The 20,814-nt window shown below is 40.9% G+C and overlaps 4 protein-coding genes across 5 annotated transcripts; 2 read left to right on the plus strand and 2 right to left on the minus strand.

Moving 5' to 3' along the window:
* Positions 1-980: 980 nt before the first annotated feature.
* Positions 981-3,340, minus strand: pop5 (POP5 homolog, ribonuclease P/MRP subunit). The gene is made up of 5 exons (XM_055050661.1): positions 3,233-3,340; positions 3,018-3,160; positions 1,720-1,869; positions 1,550-1,633; positions 981-1,466 (listed from the first exon to the last, which is right to left on the minus strand). Exons 1-5 carry the CDS (start codon positions 3,250-3,252, stop codon positions 1,357-1,359), a joined length of 507 nt encoding a protein of 168 aa, XP_054906636.1. The 5' UTR covers positions 3,253-3,340; the 3' UTR covers positions 981-1,356.
* Positions 3,341-3,408: 68 nt separating this feature from the next.
* On the plus strand, positions 3,409-6,889 carry unc119.1 (unc-119 homolog 1). Its single transcript, XM_055050658.1, has 5 exons — positions 3,409-3,908; positions 4,680-4,793; positions 5,575-5,683; positions 5,783-5,955; positions 6,053-6,889. The coding sequence occupies exons 1-5, from the start codon at positions 3,530-3,532 to the stop codon at positions 6,163-6,165; spliced, it is 888 nt and encodes a 295-aa protein (XP_054906633.1). The 5' UTR covers positions 3,409-3,529; the 3' UTR covers positions 6,166-6,889.
* Positions 6,890-8,551: 1,662 nt separating this feature from the next.
* cunh12orf43 (chromosome unknown C12orf43 homolog) lies at positions 8,552-10,167 on the plus strand. Its single transcript, XM_055050660.1, has 6 exons — positions 8,552-8,669; positions 8,854-8,887; positions 9,289-9,387; positions 9,467-9,537; positions 9,630-9,720; positions 9,812-10,167. The coding sequence occupies exons 1-6, from the start codon at positions 8,558-8,560 to the stop codon at positions 10,131-10,133; spliced, it is 729 nt and encodes a 242-aa protein (XP_054906635.1). The 5' UTR covers positions 8,552-8,557; the 3' UTR covers positions 10,134-10,167.
* A 255-nt stretch (positions 10,168-10,422) lies between these two features.
* On the minus strand, positions 10,423-17,293 carry hnf1a (HNF1 homeobox a). Of its 2 annotated transcripts, none has more exons than XM_055050648.1 (10): positions 16,784-17,293; positions 14,130-14,329; positions 13,833-14,013; positions 12,717-12,919; positions 12,376-12,509; positions 12,155-12,296; positions 11,878-12,066; positions 11,689-11,804; positions 11,524-11,608; positions 10,423-10,702 (listed from the first exon to the last, which is right to left on the minus strand). In XM_055050648.1, the coding sequence occupies exons 1-10, from the start codon at positions 17,080-17,082 to the stop codon at positions 10,656-10,658; spliced, it is 1,596 nt and encodes a 531-aa protein (XP_054906623.1). In that variant the 5' UTR covers positions 17,083-17,293; the 3' UTR covers positions 10,423-10,655. The 2 variants fall into 2 exon arrangements, with proteins under 2 accessions (XP_054906623.1, XP_054906622.1); XM_055050647.1 differs by having other exon boundaries at positions 10,423-10,786.
* Between the last annotated feature and the right edge of the window lie 3,521 nt (positions 17,294-20,814).

Below are 20,814 nucleotides of genomic sequence, written 5' to 3' on the forward strand. Positions count from 1 at the left end.
TGGTGAGCGAAGATAAGAGCGAGCGACTCTGGGAAATGTAGTAGAATTTCACCAACGATCTGAAAGCCCTCCAATCTGTGAGAACATGTAGAAATTACAAATCTGTTGGGTTTAGAAACTTCCCAACCTACTGCCCCCTCAAAGGATCTATAATGTTTGTACACATCGCCTCCACCGTTATAACTGGTTAAATATGTACAAACAGTTTTAGTCTGAAAATGTAAATCAAACCCCTAAAAACTCCTAATTTGGGGTCATTGCGCTCAGTTAAAAATCTAAAAAAAAAAATAAAAAAAAATCAATGAATAGTTTTTAGCACAACCACAGTTGTCACTATGTTAATGGCAACCATAAATATTCCTGTAAAATTGATGGTCCTGTAATTTCAGTGTTACTTTTTTAAGGTGATTACCGTCTGGGGACCTTATTTCACTTGCGCATGTCTTCCTGTTGCTTTAACAAATTTAGCTTGATGAAGGTCAGGTTTTTTTATTTACCTCTATGCAAAATTTTAAGGAAAAGAGAATATGCTTTTCAGGACCGAACTGTTTTCCAATCAGGATTGGAAAACAGCTCATTCAGACAAGCCAGAATCTACTGTGTAATAAAAGCAAGTTCAAACAACTCTGAATCGCTACAAACTACTTACCTTTTGACCCATTTCAGTACAACGCAAGATTCTCTAGATATAGGGTCAATAATTACAGCAGTATGTGGGATTTTGAGTGAAAAAAAAATAATGTTGGAATTTTAAAAAGAAGTCCTGGTAGTTTCTCCTCAATAATTAAATATATTCACACTGATTAGATTTTTTTTCTTTCATCGATCTACAACTAAAATCCATTATTTTAAATTACTGTAAATGCAAACACAGTGGAAAAGTTCAGCCGTTAAGACTTTTATCATTTTTGTCAAAGAATGCCAAAATCTGAAGTGTACTGTCCTTCTGAACAAAATCCATAAATAATAAATATCATGTTTTCTATTGCTATAAAAAAATCTAGCCGTTTGCTTCTACTGTTTTATTTACCAGTAAACGCCACTGAATCCACGGCTGGTTTTTGTGAGTTTGTGCAGAAAATAATGTAAAAGATAAATAATTACATACTATGACAAACAAAATTTCATAGACAAAACATAAACACCTTTCTTACATAAAAATGTCAAACTTAAAACTAGATTACAATATTATTTTTAGCATGCCACGTAACTGATATTTTTATGCTGACATACTTTCAAGTGAAATTGTAGAATATTAGCCATGCTGCTGTTAGGTCTCCATGATTATTCAAAGTTCGATGTTTACATAGTCACTGAAAAATCCTATGAAACGAAATAAAAGAGATTCTTGGTCGACTACTCTCCATCCTCCTCTTCGCTCTCACGCTCGTCCTCCTCCAATGCTTCATCGCCTCCACCTGTTAGAGAGCAGCTTAGAATTGCTTCTTGAATCTGCCTTTTTTCCTCTGGAAAAAACAAAACAAAACAAAGACATTGGATCAAACCAACATTTTCCAGAATTTATTATATTTTTTTATCAATTCATTACCTTCATCTTTACATTTCGGGAGCATTCGATGGAGCTGCCGGGTGTTGTATCGGATCAAAAACTTCTGACATGTTCTGATTGTTCCTGCAGAAAAGTGACCACTCTAAATTTGATGGAGATTTTAATGTATTTCAGTGTTATTTTGTGTTTTTTCTTTTTTTACACCTCACCTCCAACGTGCAAACAGTTGAAGAAACATGGGATTATTCGTCCACGACATTCAATACTTGTAATGAATGGCAGAGCAGACCAGAGGAGTTTGTAACAGCTTTTCGGGAAACGGAGAAATACAATTCCAGTGTAGGCGTTCAGATATTTCACTGAAGAAAAAACAAAAAACAAACAAGAGACAGAGAGAAATTATGAAAGTGTCAGTGAATCAAGTCCCAGCATCAGAAAATTACACTACCATCTCATATTTAGACCAATGATAATACACGTGCAATGTTTTGAGTTCAGGAGTTGCCTTCATAAATCAAAGGCGAACAAAGCATAAAGGCAAGCAAATGTTTCAACTCTTCTGGATGAACAAGCGGTCCCTCTTTTGATCACTCTTGTCTGACAGCAGAGAGACATGTGTGTAGTTCAAATGCATTATGCAAAGCAAACCGTCAAAGTGCTTCACCAAGTCTTTAAACAAATCTCGAGAAAACTTAAATTCATCTGCAGATGCTTTTGTGCATTTTCAGAAAAAAGAAAAATCAGTAAAAAACACTAGCACCCTTAAAAGAAAGCCATTCTTCAGTTATACCAACTGTATACCTCCTTTAATGACATTAAATCACAATTTGAAGGACAAATTAGTTCATTCTAATATCATCCACCAGAGGCAGGCCCTTTTCACCAGTCAATCAGTTTTGCTTTTCCTGTGATCCCTGTGCACAGTGCCCTAACTCATCAGACATTAAGTTTTATGTTTTCTTTCCAATTATATTGTTGTCTATACCTCCATATGGAATGGCTTATTGGTTGGACTTCTTTCATTGCTGATATGAACTTTTTGACCTTTCGCATGTCTTGTTTGCTCAATGTTTTAAAGAATACAATGCCCCATGCTAAATTTTATGGCGTATAAATGCTGTGCTGAGCTCCATTTTGATCTGTTCGCCCTTTCCTTAATCTGACCAAACATTGCCTTCCAAGTATCCTTCTCTGACTGTTTCAGTTTGTTTAGGCACTTTCATTCATTCTGTTTTCACTTTTGATTCTGGTGGAGAAATAGATTATCTCAAACAGTTAGTGGATTCCAGCTGCATAGTAAACACCAAAATGCTGATCAGAGCCCCTGAGCTCTGTTTTGTCTCTGCTCATGTTGATGCTCTTGAGCTGCTCCGAGCTGATCCACCAATCCCTACTGGCGAGGATTTCACATTTACAGTGAACGGTCACTGTTTAGTGCTATGTCACTGCAGCATGCGGCCTAATCAGTAGAAAGAGTCCGACATGCGCTGATCCACTGACAGCTTACCAAAGAATCGGTAGCTGCAGAGAGCTGTCCCGTAGACACCGTGAATGCGGGCCACCGTTGCCTTCACGGTCCCCAAAACAGCTCGTTCGTCCAGCTTCAGCAGGTCGCGCCTGTCAGAGACGTTTATCTCACACAACAGATACCTGCCGACATAAACAGAGAACATCAGAGATGTGTGTCAAACACAAAAAGGCAACTAAAAGCACGTGTTCTACCTCGACTTCACCCGCACCATTGTTGCTTCTATTTCTTCCGCAGGAACTTCCGTCAACAAAACGTTTGTGTCAAGCTGTCGCGCGAGCGCCACCGTGTGGACGTCGTTGGGAAATGCTGGATGCTTTTGAGACGCTCATAGGCGGCCAGGAGTCGAAAAACCGTCCGAGCTCGTATTCAGACGAGAGGCGAACGGTGAACTCGTGTCGAAACACGTAAAATACGATCAGTTATTTCAACTCCCAGCATACAAGCGGGGCGACCCGAACAGTAAACCATTCACACCCCTTTTGGTTACCATGGCAGCCTCAATCGCTTCCAGCCAATCCCAGCCTCGACTTTCCATCTCCCCTCACGCTTTACGCCATCTTGAAATTACAGCTTCAGTTTGTAAAGTGCCTGAAATACAGCAGAGCTGCACCTTTGTCGCCTCCGTGGGCGACATGAACAGTTCTCGAAACAAACCGTCGCAGGCAGCCGGGAAGGCGCAGAAGGACGCAGACAAGGCGGTGGAGAGCAGCAACCGGGACAAGAAGACCGGCGGAGGAATGCTGAGGAAGCTTAAGTCCCGGCGCAGCCACCCGGACAAGTGGCCTTCGGTCACAGAGGATGAGCTGCGGGCTTTAGGAGGAGACATCTCCCCGGACCATGTGCTGGGTCTGCGGGTTGTCACGGAAGGTATCCTAGGAGCCCAATAAACGTCATCTTTATTAGGTTTGATAACAGTAGGCTTAGAAAAAATGTGCTAATTGTTGCTAATGTTGAGTGAACGCTTTTCCATCCACCTCAGGTCGTTTATGAAAGCATAGAAATATTAACAATTTGTATTGGTTACCATCTGGTATTCGCTTAAAACTGCTACAAGGGAATGTGGTAATTAGGGGTTTTATAACTACTGCTGGAATGGGATTTGGACTTTTGTTTTTTTGTTGTATTTTTTTTTCAATCTGAGTCTCTGACAAAACAGTCCCACAGCCTCATACATCCTCCACCATACTGAACACTGAAGTGCTTATCTTTCATGTCTAACCCACTTGAAGAGTTTTTGTTTTGTTTAATACTATTAATATTAATTTGTTTGTTGTTGTTTTTTTTCCTGCATCACTTGCAGTTATTTGATGTCTGGTGGTTGTTGTGAAGACCTGCTGACCCCAAGTATGGCTTTTTCTAACATCAGCTGTAGGTTTATTTTTGACAAGCCAGATAATTATGGGTCCTTGTCCAATTTAGAGTTCAGTGACCTGAAGAAGTGGTTCCTCAGGAGACAGAATTCTTTTGTTTTCTAAAGCAAAGTTTATTTTAACGTTCTTTTAAACTCATCTTCAACAGGAACCCCATGAAACGCCTTTATTTGTTTGTTGTGCTCTTCGTTGTCTATCCTGCGTAATTCTATTCAGCATCTGGATTTCCCAACTGTGGTTCGAATTCAGCTTTTCTCCGGTGTTTCAGACTACCTGTGCAGACCTGAGGATAATATCTACAGCGTTGACTTCACACGGTTCAAAATCAGAGACCTCGAAACTGGAACGGTTCTTTTTGAGATAGCCAAACCTCCAAACAGTGGTAAGTGGTGCATTCAATTTACCCAGCATGGACAGCTGATTTCTCCTAAACTCTTGGTGCAAGTTACAACCAAAGGTTATGAAGTCATTTTGATGGGCCTTCATACAGAGCGAGCTGCATCTACTTATCTTTCTATGAGGTAAACAAGCATGAAAACAGCAGTGTTTTCTGTTAAATGCTGCATAAAAGTCTTTCAGTGTTTTTTTTTTTTTTTCATCAATGAACTACAGACTCCTATTGTTTTTGGTTTCTTTTCGGGGATGTACTTAGTTTTTGCACATAAGATTTGATATTTTCTTATTTTTTGGTCAATTATATGTTGAAATGTAGAACCTTAGAATACACTTTCCAGAATTGAACCTTAATTTCTACGTGACAGGGTGACACAGATTAGTTCATAATTGTGAATCGGTTATGAAATAATTTCAGGTTATTATTCCCTCAAATAACAAAAAGATAGCATTTATTTATGTGTATACTTTGTTGAACCACCTTTTGCTGCAATTACACCAGACTTTTAAATACCTGCCAGGTTCGGACATCTGGAGATGCCCATTTTTTATACGACAGCTTGTTCTAATAAAGTAATATGTTTTAATGTAATTAAACTCTGGCTGAGTGGGTGGGCTTGTTGTGCTAATGGAAAGTGACCTCTTCCAGGTTCTCTCCCAGGGTTGCCCTGCATTTAACTCCGTCCTTCTTCCCCATATGTCTGACCAGTTCCACTCTGTGATGTTACTGATGTTTGCATGGCCTCCAGTGAATTCATTCTCTGGTTTAGGTCATGCGGAGAAAGACGAAGACAGCGGGGATGCAGACTCCAGCGCGGGGCGTTTTGTCAGATACCAGTTCACACCAGCCTTCCTAAAACTGCGCACTGTTGGGGCGACGTAAGTTCCTGGCCTCTCGGCCTCCAACAGTCATCATTCCTCACCGCTTTCCGTACTTTCTTAAAAAAGGATCTCTGCTATCTCTTTGTCCAACTGCAGCGTTGAGTTTACAGTGGGGGACCGACCTATCAACAGCTTCCGCATGATCGAGAGGCATTATTTCCAGGGACAGCTCCTCAAGAACTTCGACTTCGACTTCGGCTTCTGTATACCCAACAGCCGCAACACGTGCGAACACATTTACGAGTTTCCACAGCTTCCCGAAGACCTGAGTGAGTTTACGTCCCATCTTCAGAAATACCAGATCACCGCTCCTCCTACAATTATCACCACGTTGATGCTCTTTGTGTCTCTTTTCTCCTGTTTCAGTTCGCCAAATGGTGGAGCACCCATACGAGACCAAATCAGACAGTTTCTATTTTGTGGACAACAAACTGATCATGCACAACAAGGCAGACTACGCCTACAACGGTGGGCTTTAAAACCTGACAGAAGAAATGGGTCCAGGATCTCATAGCTGAAAAAATTCCTATATTATACATTTCTAAAACTCCTTCCAAAACAGGGTGCAGAAGTGTTTTTTTGTTGTCGTTGAAATTGTTAGAAACTAGACCAACTCTGCCTTACTACAAAAACACGGATCCATATGGAAGTACCTCGGGGAAGCTCAGCTTCATGGACTCACAATAACTTTGCTCCTGATTTCTGTACATCTGACTGAAGTGTTTGTTCTGTTCTGTGTTTTGGTTTGTCAGGCAGGTGTCGCATTACTGCTTGAACCCTTTGACCCATGCTGTCTCTGCTGGAAGGGGACGCTTCTGGTCGCTGATAGTTAGGAATGTAATTCACTTAAACACTCATGTTTATTTAAATGACCCGTTTCTACTGACAGTTGGATTTCCTGAGTGGGAAAAGCAAGCTTAATATTTCTCAAGCGTTTTTAACCTGCCGTTTGATGAAGAGATAGCATGAATTGTGTTGGATTTTTATCGACTCGTAGCTTGAAATGTTATGAACTGTTTATTATTTGAACTGTTTGTGTCCATTTAGTGGTCATTTCTTTGACTCTGAGTAGATTAGTCTTTTTTTCTTTTTCTGGTCAACTTTCATTCCATTTGAGGAAAAACATGACCTTCTCGTGATTACGTCCTGTTAAACTGTCACCAAGTTTCCTTTTGTTCTATGAAAACTGACAGAATCGAAGAAGGTGAGAAGGTGACAGACTACATTTTGCACATAATAATCAATAACCGCTTAGTTTGCATGTTTAAATTCACTCTGATGTGGTTCGACCTGTTTAGTTCCTTGAAACTCATCCTTCTGGTTCAACAAGGAGGATGCAAACCTTTCCATTAAAAACTGAAAGGAAACCAAGAAAGAACCCCTGCATGTACAACTCAGTGCAGAAATGGTTAGATGTCCCTCAAGTTTTTACTCAACATGTCATTTCTCCTCAGTTTGTACCTTAAAAGAGGAACATTGTTTGAGTGTGCTTATTGTGAAACTATTGGTGGCCTTGTTAAAATTTAGGGTGCCTATAAATCATTAGGGGTGACAAACTAAACTCCCAGCTGTAGAGCAGGAAAGTGCCTTAGAATCTGGTGTTGGTGAAAAAAACCTAACAAACTTGTATCAGAAAGATTTGAACAATTCAGCAAGAATAATGGAAGTTAATTTTGCTCTACTTTCTTTTTATTATTTTCCACAAAACCTTGTTTACTGCTGTCTTGTTTTCTAGCATGTTACAGTTCAGGTAGTCGATCATTTTTAGAAGTTATTTAGGGATTATGAAGAAAGCCGTTAATAGTCTTGTCCATGCATTGCCTTTAGCACCGTCTCATTCTGACACTTTGTGTCTGGCCCTTGGTTTAAGGTTTCTACACACAGACGCAGCACTAACATGGTTGCTGTGGAGACCTGTTCCTTTTTTTGTCATCTGGTATGGGAGTTGTTTTGCTCAAATGCACTGAGAAATGCATGAGCACTCTCTGTTTTGAGTGTGTTTCTGTAACTTGTTGCATATTATCCACTTTTTATATTAGATTAGCATTGTAATAAATAAGAGAGACAGACTGCAAGATGCATTCTCACCAGCATCTTGTTTCTCATTGCTGCCTAATTTCATAATTCTTGAACCATAGTTAAAATTTCTTCTGTTTAGAAGACATTAAAAAAATAGCATCTTTAGTACAGAAATCTCCATCTTCCAAAACATATTTCCTTGTATTATACAATACATGAACTCAGTACTTTGTCTAGCTCGTTTTCCATCTATGACTACATTAAAAGGAGTGTGACATTACTATTATTTTTTTCAGTGACCTAAGAATGGCACAAAACTCAACCATGTACCAGTTCCACATTGGAAAACCGGTTTAATTTACAAACTTGGCCCTTTGCAAATGCAAATTCAGCTGGCTTCATTTTAGCAACTCAAGCTAATTAAAAGGCATTTTTCTGGTACCAACATGCTTCAGATCAAGTTTCCCATGTCGGATTTTAAAAATCTGGGCTGGTATCAAACTTAAGCTATGTCATTCTAATCTAGACTTCAGAGTGACTGTTCTGCTTATTCAATTTAAAAAAAGTCAATTTAAGAGTGACACTAAAATTCAAGTTTAAACGCTATCAACTAAATTGTGCAGTGTCAAGTGTTACAATTTATTAAAATTTAAAGACATAGCAATATGTTTTTTATTTATTATTAGATGAATAATTGTTTATTTTTTTTGTTAGGGTTATACATTTCTTTTCTACAGAAATCCTAACAAAAGTGGGAGTCATTTCTTTTTTCGTGTGCGCGATGAAATAAGGGACTACATTACCCAGCATTCTCAGTTGAAAACAGACGCTCCAGCAGCGCGTGGTGTCAACATGGCGTCCCGCGCTGGAAGGAGAGTTCCTCAGCACTCCAGCAGCAGTGACGACGAAGAGCTTAAAAAATGCCGCGAGGCCGTCTGGGAAAGCCACACATTTAAGGCGAAAGGTAAAGGATGCTAGTATTTATGTGCCGTTTGTACATTTGCAACCGTTTTAGTAATTAATCCGGGAGAGCTAAGACTGCGTGAAACTCGTTGGACTAGTAGTAATTAATGTTTAGCTCCCCGCATCTTCGTGAGTTTGACGGCCGCCGTGCACGACGGGAGGCTGACGCTTCTGTCTTATTTCAGACGGGGACAGCGGCGTTGAACAGGAGTCTAAGCGGTAAGTGTCACATTTACTCATTTAGTTCAGCTTAATGGACTTTGTGCAGAGCTGAAGTCTTCAACATTCAGTTGAAGAAAGCGTGGAAGATTTTTTAGTTTTACACAGCCATCAGGGAGGAAGTCCTGAGTCTGGGATGCATCATGCACCAATCAGAGATGCTGTGGCTGATCTCTGAATCTTGTAAAGCTCTGACCAACCATGTTAATGATATGTTTATTACAAAACAAAACTTTCTTACTCCAAAACAGCCCAAGGCTAACACTGGAAACTGGTCAGTTCCTAAATAGCTAATTTTAAATGTAGATTAATGGTTTTTTTTTAATACCATAATCGTTCATCTTGCAGCCACTTAATTGAAACTGAGGGGTAAAGTGTTAGTGAATTCTGTTGTGCTACAGCGTTGTGGTTGCTGACCACGAGCATGACGGAAATGAGCTCCAGGTCACACAAGGATTTCGGAAACATGTCGCCAGAAAGCTGGAGGATCTTTTGGACAGGTAGGGAAAAGTTGTAATTTACAAGGGGATCATTACTTCTGCAGGACGCCAATTTTTAAGCTGCGTTTTTGTCCTTCAGTTGCATTTCAGAAACGCAGCACATGACCTCAAAAAGTCTGGAATCAAAATGTTATGATGGTCAAGATGAGGGTAAACGTCCGCTCTTTCTTTAAGCAGATTTGCTATTAGAGGAACTGACTTCACCTCTTTTAATGTTATCTTTTTTTGTTGTTGTTTTGCAGGATTTCGTTTGTTTTCTACATCCGTCCCAGGACAGGAAGATGCTAAACCTTCATCATCACCAGCCAGGCGTCGGCCTCCTCCCAGCTCAAGGTTTTTTCTTTTTTTCCTCCTTGTATTTCAACACTTGGTTTGGAGCTTTTCACCTTCCACAGAACATTCTACATTTCTGTGCTGCTTGCAGTGACAGCGACAGCGAGATGGAAACCAGACTGAAGGAGGCAGCGGTGTCCATCGGTGACCTGTTACCTTCATCCATGCGCTCATCTTCCTCTGTAGAGCCTCTCGGCTCAGGAGTTGGAGCGAAAAAAAAGAAGGCGGAAGAGGAAGAAGAGCATTGTGTGGCCAAGAAAAAGACGAAACGGAAAAAAGAAGAGAATAAGCAGGACTATGTATCCTCTGCTCATCACCAAGGCAATGGTGAGCAGGAACACTCAGTAGTCAGCATAAAACAAAAAAAGAAAAAGAAGCGTAAAAGAAATACAGAAGAAGAAGCGTTGAGCTGAGTTTTTAATCTAGTGTTTACTCATTCAGGCTGTCTGTGTTTTGTGTTGAACTGATCAAGTGATGTGGAGCACTCCATTATTTCTCAGATAACACAAGGCATCTAGTTTGTTTATAAAATAACTTTACATCCAATGTTGATGGTTATACTTTTTTTTAAAAAAAACTTCTCATCAAAAGTGAAAAAAAGCATTCAAGAAAAGCAAATTAAAAACAATGCAGGTAACATTTGTTTGCCAAGTTTCATCTGAAGTTAAAATTTCTGAGAAAAAACATTTTAATAAAAACATTTTTGGTGTTGATCTTGAGATATTTCTGCTATTTAAGTTGTGATTTTTTTCCCCTCCAATATCAGTTCTAGGTACTACTAAAAGCTGTCCTGAGTCAGTTTTTTTACTCGCAGACATCACTGGTTCCTGTCTCCAGGTTCTCCTCCCAGTGTAATTTGTCCAGTGTTAGCTGTCCATCCCCACACATCCTTACTCCAGCCGACAGGCCGGAGCTGCTGTACAGCCAGGGAGGTGTTACTGGGCTGTGGTCACCATTTGTGTAGGCATGTAGGAGCCGATGTCTGTGGGTGAAGGGGAGAGGAGGTGAGACTGATGGCGTTCCGTCGTCTGAGACGAAGGATACAGCTCGAGGCCCTCAGAAGACGCTGTTCGGAAGAGTGATATAAATCAGTTTAGACTCAGCTAACATGTTTCTGGCAAAATTAGTTTCTTCTATTCAATCACCCACACACAGGAGCATTGGATTAGAAAACATAATTTGTTTTTATTTATACATAAAAAAAAGAAGTTTTTTTTAATTAATTTTTTTAATTAATGTGAAAAAAAATGGCAGTACAGAAAAAAATAGTTAGCTACTTTATCAATTGTCACAGAGTAAACTTCTTTAAATTGTTGGTTGTCAAACAACAACACCCTGGATGGGTGGGAATTTAGCATGGCCAATGGAAAACGTTCTTCAGCAAATCGTTTTATGTCCAAAAAAACAAGACCAAAACCACAAAAACATTTAAGAGAGCCTCATCCCAAGCTGATTTCCAAACACGCTGGTGGCAGGGTAATGGTTTAGACTTGTGTTGCATCCACTGGACATTAGTCAAACATGCACTTTTAAGATCAAGATTTTTCCAGCGCCAAATCAAGCCATCTGTCTGACAACTAAATCTTGGCAGAATTTGTGTTTGGATCCATCTAATCGAATATCATTTCAGGCCTAATCTTAGTCATACTTGTAACAATTCAGCTTTCTGAACTGCTACTGTGGGCCTGAGAGCCAATGAAGGATAAAATTGCCTTTTGTATTTTCAAAATCACTATTCATAGAGATTCTCTTAAGTATATTTGGACAATGAGTGGTGAGGCTTTGCTTGCTCTGGTACTCTACCTGGTACAGGTGTTTGTGGCTGCAGGTGTAAAGAATCTTCCTGCAAAGGGGAGTCCGTCTCTTCCTCAGGATCTGCTGTGAGGATCTAGTCGAAACAGAGTTTAAGCTCAAGGTTTAAAATCTTACTGAAGATCTACCAGCCCAATGAAGTCATCAGAAGCATACCTGTCGGACCGCAGCCAGGCTGGTCAGGGTCCCCAGACTGCTGCTGTCAGTAATGACCATGGCTTGAGACAACAAACTGGAGGAATGGTACTGAGGCGACTCTGACTTGTTGTACACTGTCATGGGGAAGAGATGAATGAGTCTTTGCCTTCTGTGTGAAATTAAACTTGCATGCTGTTGGAGCCTTACTGTGACACGGCAGCTGTGTCATGGTTGCCATGAATGGACTGGCAGCCATGTGACCCTGAAGCTGCTGTTGTATCGCCTGCTGGTGGGGTGTGTGAAGCTGCTGCTGGAAGGAAATTGGCTGGAGAGTGGTGAAACCAGCCCCCATGTTGTTAATGACAGGGACGGTCTGTGATTGCGTAGGGGCCAAACCTGTGAAACATCAGAGATGGACCTCACTCTTTGTATTTTTAGATTTTCCATTCAAAAATATGGAGAGTAAATCGAGAGGCTGAGGTACCTATTAGAAGTGAGGACTCGCCCAGACTCATGACGCTGGGCACGGAGGCCATGATGAGGCTCTGTGAGGAGGCCTGAGACGCAGAAAGACTGTGCAGGGATGTCAGAGTGCTTACTGGGGGCAGTGGTCCACTGCCAGACACCTGCAGCCAGGGGGAAAGTATGGTCACAATGGGAGGATTACTTGGAGTGGACTGGTGAAACACCAGGACAAACACTCACCAGCTTGGGGTTATGAGACTCAAGGAGTGTATGGCTGGGTTCTAGTTGCACAGGGCTGACCACGAGACGTCCCACACGGTCCCCTATGCTGCTTCTTGCTGTGTCACAGGAGATTTGCTGGCTGTACTTCACACCTAGGTAAGCAGTGTGAATCAGGTTTCAGGACAATGTCCAGGGTGACTAGCTTACATGCATCAGTCTCAGAACCTGCACAAGTCATGTGGTACTTGCAAAACCACCTTAGTTGTAACAGCTTAATCCCTAATCTCAGTTTACAGGAAATAGTCCCGTTTTCAACGTTATCTACAAAGAATATAAACTGTAGGTTTGTGACGTATTACCATGCTCAGGACTTGTTTGAAGGGTGGCATTAGAGGAGGAAGCTGACTGGCTGTTGAACGATGTGTCAAGGGCCAACTTGTGACGAAAAGCCTCCTCTTTACGCCGGTTGGCAAACCAGTTGTACACCCTGACTTCAGTAACTAGGTTTGAACCCAGACCAGCTAACTGGGAAGGGGACACCCCTCTCTGCAGGCACTCCGCTCTGAAAAATAAGAAATACACTTACAGATGAGTTAACAAATGAAAGATATGAACTGAAGTCATTGACTAAATAAGCAATAAAATCAGTGGTGCTTCAAAGGAATAGGATATTGTGAGATTCTCATATGTAACATGTTTGTTGCAGCTCTGACTTGGCCTCCAGTAAACCCTTGAAGGTTTGCTTTCATATTTAATACCGATATCTAGACAGGCCATCTTAAGTCCTGTAAGATGCAAAACTACATGGATTGGACTTGTTTGTCCAGTACACCCTACTGATGCTTGGCAGGTTTGAGAGATGAACAATTTTGAGGCTAACACAACAATTAAAGCTTCTCTAATCATTCCTGAAGGAATTTTGCTTTGTGGCAGCATGACTTGTTCTGTTGAAAGAGTATACAGCCATCAGGCAACGCTGTTCCAATTCAGACAAATCTACAGTCAGTGCGTGTAAATGATTTTTTTCCATCAGAATGATTGTTAAGTTGTTTCGCTATATGAACAAGAGTGGCTCAGCTGCTGAATCTGATGAAAGGAGCCAGCCTTTGTTGCCCAAATGCATTTATGAGCCTTTGTTGCCCATGAGTCTGGTGAGCAATCCAATATAGCCACTGCTAGTTCACTTACTTGACCATCTTTGTTAGACACCAAGCCATGGTTCTGGAGATACTCTGGCCCAAATTTTTATCCTTGACAATTCAACCCTTGTCAGACTTCCTCAAATTCTTATTGGTTCCCATTTTTATGCTGTTAACATTTCATCTTTGATGATAAAATGTTCAGTTTTCTTCCTAACATACCCCACCAATTAAAAGGTGCCATGAAAAGGAGCGAAGCATAATCGTCGATAATGTTTGGCCCCGTTGCTGTATATCTGCAAAATAAAAAATGGATTATGTAAAATCTTCCCACACCTGTTGCATTCTTCTACCAATCCCTCTCTTTCCTCCTTGCTGGGGTTCTTCTGACGCTCATAGGCATTGAAGAGGATCTGTAGGGACGCTGGGCCCCACTTGAACCGGTTCCTACGTCCTTTTTTGGTGTCTTCTCCTTGTTCCTCCACCGGTGCCAGGCCATGTTTGGCATTGGTAAATTCTACATAAGAAAAGCATAGTTTGTATTACCAGTGTGTCTCCATCTCCTAGGAGTGCTGCTAGTTTTGGGTTCAAATCAAGCAGCGTTTGGTGCTTCTGTGCAGGTTTGGTACTCACGCTGGCTGATCTCGCACTGCTTCTTGACGTACCAGCTGTAGAGAGCAGCTCTCTTTTGGTTTTTCATGGGTGTGCCTTTGTTGAGGTGCTGGGAGAGATGGGACTGGTTGAGGCCTGTGGACTCTACCACCTCTCTCTGAGGTAGGTTGTGCTGCTGCATGTAGCTTTTCACCATTTTTGCAACCTGCCAGGGGTCCTCCCTGTTCATCAGACGGGGCAAAACACTTAACAGGTCACACAAGCTCAAAACCACACAGCTACTTAGTTTACAAAGCACTTTGATTGTTGTGAAATTCTTGGGATTTTTGTTTTTTGTAAATACCATTTGTATTCAGAAGTAATGACTTTTGGGTTCCAGGAAAAATCTGCTGGAACGTCCACTGAAGTCAGAACCATATCTTGAATGAGTTTGACTCCTGTGAGCAATCCAATATATCTGTGGAGCTACTAAAACTTGTGTTTGTTTACACGTTTATTGAATTGTGTCTTATAAAATTTGTCACATAGTCAATAGAAATCTGATGCTTAACGTGAATTTATTGGTTACACATAAAAACTGCTATCTGACAGTATTGCTAATAGTAACTGTTCTGAAATCTAACTTCAACCGTTTTATTTTTTTTCTTTCCAAATGCTGTTTATTAAAGTGGGAATAGCTCACACAAAATGACATTTAATATGAGAACCAACGTTTATCGTTATATTTTTGGTATTCTTGGAGTATTAAAATGTTAGAGGAGATAGATATGTTTTTTGTTCATTTTTTTGATTATTCTGTGTTCTGGGCCCTTTTTTGTCTCTATGTGATTCATGTCTGAGATTGATTTGAGAGTCTGATTTTGGGGGAGATTTTCAGCTCATTTTCCTGATGTGTGTTGACAATTGTAGAAGAAAGACTTGGATTAAAATTTCAGTCAAATTGTGAGAACACAGAGGGATGATGGAGGCTGTATTTTGCAAAGTTGGATTTGAGGCTTCAACACTTGGTTGTTAAAAGTATCATTTGTATACAATGGAGAACAGTGATAGAAATATTCCATGAAAATAAAACTAATGTTTAAGTAGCTAACATACACAATCTAATCCGCTCGCTGGTTTCATTCATTTCATCATGACCATTTCATGATGAAGCTTTTCATCTCATCACTGGAACCTTTATTGCAGTTTTTCACTATCCCTGTCCCATATTTTTGATAAAATAGAAAATAAATTCTATGCGCCTCAAAATATTTTCACAGTTCCAGTCAAAATATTGGCCCCATGTCATTTCAGAGTTAGAAGAAGTTGTCTTAACTTGCAGTTTGAAGCGGCCAATCAGACGCCGGGCTCTCAGAATCTCCTAATCCCGCCCACTGAGTTTGATGGGTGAAGTTGACAGTTTGAACCATTAAATTATTTATTAAATCATGAAATAACTATGTTTTCACTATAAAAAAAAATCATTACATTTAAATGATTTTATTGACTACAGTCATTTCTATATTGAATACATTCTCTGTAGTTTCAGTTTTATTAAATTCATTACACATTAAAAAAATGTCATAAGTCATTTACTATAATTTGGCACTCTTTGCTCCATGTCATTGTTTGTGTTTGTAACTTTTACCTGCATAAATGCTGGTAAAAGACAAATTTCCTGTACAAATATTCAGGTAATCAAAACAGGTTTGATCACCTGCACATGTGACCATCAATACAAAACGCGTATTATTTCCTTTTTCTTAATTTGCAAAATTAAGAAAATTTGTTAGCTAAGTCCAAATAGTTTTCATTTACTCATTTTTTTTCTCTCCATAGAACATGAGAATTGCGACAGCTACTGCCTTCTATATAAGTGTTAAGCAGGTAGTGGGAGTGAAAACACTGGACTTAATGTTTCCACACACAGGGAAGTTGCATAGAGGCCTATTGACAGAGAGAGATAAGAGAAAGCACACAGGACCAAAGTCCAGCCCTTTCGGATCACTGGAGTGGAAGAAACATGTAAAAGGTTTATGAGGCCCAACTTAACATTCGGACTCTGTGAAAGCCTGAAAATGCACAATACCTTAAAAGACTCCATTTGAAGCAGCAAATATTTAAATATAAGTTCAGTTACATGAAAATGACGGATGCTTTAACACGTCTTTATGTGTCATGTGTGTCTGTAGGAAATGCTTGCCTTTTAAATTCTCTAAATCTGCTCTTAAAGGCGCACTCCAAAATATTGCTTAAGCGTTATGCAAACACGGTCTCCTGTTACCAGTCCCACTCCATTAATCTTCACCTACCTGTATGCATGGAGCTTATTTATTAAGAAATGGCAAGGGAATAATGATTGGGGTGGGTAATTAGTAACTAGTAAAGGAGGAACCCTCTTTAAATTCGCCTCAGAAGCCAGATTGCAGAGAGAGAAACAGAGAAGCATGTGAAGCAGGGAGGATTTAGGAACGAGAGGAGAACCGAAGTGAGGAGTAATGATTTAGACAGAAAAATAGTTTTGGCCAGAACTCGGGGGAACAGACTCATTGATGAGGAGGTTCTAAATTTCCCCAAAATTGACCTTGTTTCTTTAGGGTGGAAAAAAATTGCTCTGTGTGCAAAGGCTTCAGCGAGACATCAAGATGACTCTGCTGTTGCCATGGAATCTCCAGAAAACTTTGGGATGTACTCACTGCAGCAACCGGTCGACCTCGGCCCTCAGCTTGGACGCCTCCTCCGGAGGAAGCTTCTCCAGCTCTCGGAATATAGGCGGCGGGAAATCCATTTCTCCCTCCTCGGAGCTCTCTCCATCCCCCTTGTCTCCCCTCTCGGCGCCGGCTCCGGCCCTGCTGCGCTCCAGCTCGCCCACGGCTTGGACTAGGACGTCCCGGGACAGTCCGGACTCCAGCAGGGCCCAGATGAGCTGCTCCTGAAGGGCGGTCAGACGACTCGGCCTCGCCATGGCTGCCCTCGCCCTCTCCTCTCCCTCCATTGGTCTGGTGTCTTATCGTGCTGCTGCCTCACAAACAAACACTGCTCGCATGTGCTCTCCCTGTCGCATTCAAATAGCAGCCGGATGGCCTGCGTTGGGCCTCATTCTTTTTTTTTTTCATACACGCTGCCCTTCTTTAACTGAAAAACCAGAGCGCTTTCATTTTCCTCCGCTGATTTTCCTCCCGATGCGTCCTCAGCTGCCTGGTTTTTGCTCTCCACCTGCTGTTTTCCTTTCAAAGGTCAATTTTTCTTTTTTTTTTTTTTTTTAACCTTCCTCCTTTTCACCCCCTCCTCCTTACGAGCGCCCTGTGAACTTTGTCCCCTCTCCCTCAGTCCCCAACAGTGACCAAAGTACAATTTAAGAACAATAACCAAACATGAGCAAAGTTGCATTTGCCGAGACTTCTGACAAAAGCAGTCTGCCAAGTCAGCGAACGAGCCAATAAATGAGAAGAGGTGTTTGCAGATCACATGGATTTCTTATTTTTAATGTGAAACTTGCTTTAAGGACAGATAATCTTTTTTTCAATGGAGGTTTTTTTTTACACACTAAAGATTTTTCTCCTTTTATTTTAGAATGCCTGCATGCCAGACTCATGATTATTTACTGAGCTTTTAGTGACTCAAAGCGCTATAAGTTACTTTAGGTCAAGCACAACTTGATGAGTAACTTGTGCCAGTAGAGGGCACTGTTGTGCCATCCAAGCATTGAATTGTCCCAGTTCTGTAGAAATGTATTTCAGTGACTCTCCAAAACCAAAACAACAAAAAGGTGAGCTGTAGATATCTATATATAGATTATATATATATATATATTTGATATATAGATATATTTGTTATTTTGGAATTATTAACTATCATATGTCTGAACTTGTATTGTTGAAAGAGGCACTCAAAAACAAACTTTTCACTTCCAGGGACTGAAATCTTTGCCAATTCTTTTAAAAGCAGCTCAAGCTCAGTGACATTTGGTGGAGAGTGTAAAACATCAATTTCCAGGCCTTTTCCAAGCTTTGCTGCAGATTTTCTAATACGTTTCTAGACTTTGACTGGACCACTCCAACAAAATGTTTTTCTGGTTGTATGTTAAAGGTAATCCTGTTGCGATATTAAGCTTCTTTGGCAACCTCCAGCAGGTTTCCTTCCTGGATTCTCTGATATTTAGCTCTGCTTAGCTTCCCTGCGCTTGCTTGGGAAAAACATTGCCACACCAAAACACTGCCGTGTTTTACAATTGGGATGTTGAGTTCAGAACGATGTGCGATGTTAAAAAAACAAAAAAAAAAAACTACCTAACCCCTTACCTTTGGCTGAAATTAGATTACTTACAGGTGACTTGTGAAGGCACGGTTGTGTGAATATTTAGTGAGTTTAGTCAGAATAAGATGAGATTAAAAACTGCATACCACACTTCTCAGATAGGGTCATACAATTTCTTTCTTTTAGAAGACTTATAAGCATTAGTCTTGGATGAATGCATCTAGCTTCTATTTTAAATGAAACAGCATAAAAGAAAGATATGCTTCACAAACTATGAACATCACGGTATCTCGGAGTAGAGACGTGTAAGACTCATTCAGGTATTCATCTGGCACAGTGAGCAGGTTTGAACCTGCAGCATCAACAGGTGGTAGAAAATGCGTCGCTGTAACTGTAACCACAGATTTTCCCTTTGCAGATTTGTTTCACACCGATCCAACTTGTCTTTGTCCTTAATCCATCTCTTGTTTTTTTTTTTTGTCAAAGAAAGTTGGCTGGAATTAGTTGTGGTGTAACTGTAAAGCAAACTAAATGGGCAAAATCCTTTGAGAGGTAATGTCCCTGTTAGCTCACCCTCCCTGCCCCCCTCCACTCTCTTTTCAGTGTAAAACGCTCACTTTCTCCACCCCGATCGCATTATGCCGTTCTCATGTTCAGCCTATCAGCACCTTTTTGTGTCCAGCTCTTGTTACCCCACCCCACCCTTGGGATGATGGCATTATACAGTATTTGGAAGGGTAACAGAGCTCCCTCTATCTCCCTGAGACATGCCACTGACCTGTAATTAAGACTCATTGTACTACAGAGAGGAAACTCCTCACGCAAACGGACAGAGGGCAGTGTGTGTGGACTTCCAACAGCTCAGATACCGCTGTGACTAATGCCGCGCCACACAGCCAGGTTTTATCGAAAAGGAACACATGCGGCACACACTGGAGCGAGCGTATTTTTTTGGTCCTCTCCGAAGAGAACTCAAAGCTGTGCTGATTGGTAATGAGACACAATCCTCACGGCCCATCTCTCATTAACAAACCATTGCTCACCACCTCTGTGTGTGTGTGTGTTTCCATTGCAAACACCTCTCCAACTCCATCGCCGCTTTGGTCTGGCCTGCCTTTTTTTCTTTTGCCCTCCCCTCTCTACCCCATCCCAACCTATTCAACCCCATTGATCATGCATGCAGAAACTTAACACACCCCTCAATTCCCGTCCAAATGGCACCCTGTCCCACTTCCAGTGCTCCATCATCGGCTAGTAGACCTGCTTGCAGTCAGGACACTGACTGAGTCGCTCAATGAGGATGGAGCGCACTGTAAGTTACCATTGTGGGGGCATCTGTCCCTGTATTGTTCCCCTCTGTAATAAACGGCAGTGGTAGCATACTTTTATTTAAAAAAAAAAAAGCACCTCCAAACTTTCTTCGAACTCCAAGCCTCTTGTAAGGCAGCAATGAGTTTTACACCCACCTTAAGTCAAAGCTGTCATTCCCTTTGTTTGAGTTGGACGGGCTATTGATCGGCCTTAACATTAGTTACCAGGTCACATGTTGAGTCAGTGTTGAGAAGATTAGCGGGAGCTGGCTTTAGTAGCTACTAATTAAATGCTTAAACCTCAGCAATGAATGAGCACGCAGCACACAAACCTTCTGTTGTCCCACACTGCGTAAACCGGTTTGCAATGTGGAGGCAGACAGCACAATAATGGACTCTGAAACACGTCTACCCTTCGCAGAGCGCTAAAGTGATGCAGCTAGACAGCATTTAGAGCTTAAACATCAGCTATTGCACAATTAAAAATCAAGGATGTCATTGAATGAACTGTGAGGTGTATGTCAAGCTTTTCAGGTGTGTTTTAAACTACGGGTTCTTGCAGTGCTGAGATTTTTCCTCTAACCTGTGAGCTGTTTCCCTTTCTGTTCCTGCGACATTAAAGACCAGGTGAAGATTCTATCATAAATCAGTTCCTTTATCTTCAAACCATTTCTGATAACTATTTATCTTAACTGAAGTGGGTATTGGATCAAAGTGGTCAGCATTAGCAAGATGGTGACACGAAGCCAGGAAACCGTCTCTTCAAATTAATGGCCCCACATGCTTGACTAAGAAGGCTTCATGTAAAACATAACATCAGTGCTTCGTTTACAGATTCCTTCCTTTCTTCTATTATCCACATGCAAATTTTGTGTAATGTTTTTAGTTAAACTGCCCAATTGCACATTTATTTGAACCGGAGTATACAAAACAATAAAAATACTGTAGAGTACATTTATATTGAAATTTTTCTCTTACTATACTGCCTTCTATTCTTTCTATACTTTTTATGTTGGCGTGAACATACCTTTATCGCAGGGCTGTCTAACTCCAGTCCTCAAGGGCCACTGTCCTGCAGTTTTTAGATGTGCCACAGGTACAAAAGACAGGAATGAAATGGCTTAATTACCTCCTCCTTGTGTAGATCAGTTCTCCAGAGC

Source organism: Poeciliopsis prolifica, unplaced genomic scaffold, assembly GCF_027474105.1.
Source record: "Poeciliopsis prolifica strain line A6 unplaced genomic scaffold, Auburn_PproV2 SCAFFOLD031, whole genome shotgun sequence".
NCBI lineage: Eukaryota > Metazoa > Chordata > Actinopteri > Cyprinodontiformes > Poeciliidae > Poeciliopsis > Poeciliopsis prolifica.

Excerpts from the sequence above, each read along its gene's own strand:
- unc119.1 (XM_055050658.1), top strand. The coding sequence starts at position 3,530 with ATGGCAGCCTCAATCGCTTCCAGCCAATCCCAGCCTCGACTTTCCATC. Across the intron at positions 4,794-5,574 it reads AGCCAAACCTCCAAACAGTG|GTCATGCGGAGAAAGACGAA; the intron begins GTAAGTGGTGCA and ends TCTCTGGTTTAG. Across the intron at positions 5,684-5,782 it reads CTGCGCACTGTTGGGGCGAC|CGTTGAGTTTACAGTGGGGG; the intron begins GTAAGTTCCTGG and ends GTCCAACTGCAG.
- cunh12orf43 (XM_055050660.1), top strand. The coding sequence starts at position 8,558 with ATGGCGTCCCGCGCTGGAAGGAGAGTTCCTCAGCACTCCAGCAGCAGT. Across the intron at positions 8,888-9,288 it reads GTTGAACAGGAGTCTAAGCG|CGTTGTGGTTGCTGACCACG; the intron begins GTAAGTGTCACA and ends GTTGTGCTACAG. Across the intron at positions 9,538-9,629 it reads TTATGATGGTCAAGATGAGG|GATTTCGTTTGTTTTCTACA; the intron begins GTAAACGTCCGC and ends GTTGTTTTGCAG.
- hnf1a (XM_055050647.1), bottom strand. The coding sequence starts at position 17,082 with ATGGAGGGAGAGGAGAGGGCGAGGGCAGCCATGGCGAGGCCGAGTCGT. Across the intron at positions 12,510-12,716 it reads TCAAACAAGTCCTGAGCATG|GTGTGAAGTACAGCCAGCAA; the intron begins GTAATACGTCAC and ends CTGCTTACCTAG. Across the intron at positions 12,297-12,375 it reads AGTCTCATAACCCCAAGCTG|GTGTCTGGCAGTGGACCACT; the intron begins GTGAGTGTTTGT and ends CCCTGGCTGCAG.
- pop5 (XM_055050661.1), bottom strand. The coding sequence starts at position 3,252 with ATGGTGCGGGTGAAGTCGAG. Across the intron at positions 3,161-3,232 it reads ATGGTGCGGGTGAAGTCGAG|GTATCTGTTGTGTGAGATAA; the intron begins GTAGAACACGTG and ends TTATGTCGGCAG. Across the intron at positions 1,467-1,549 it reads CCCGAAATGTAAAGATGAAG|AGGAAAAAAGGCAGATTCAA; the intron begins GTAATGAATTGA and ends TGTTTTTTCCAG.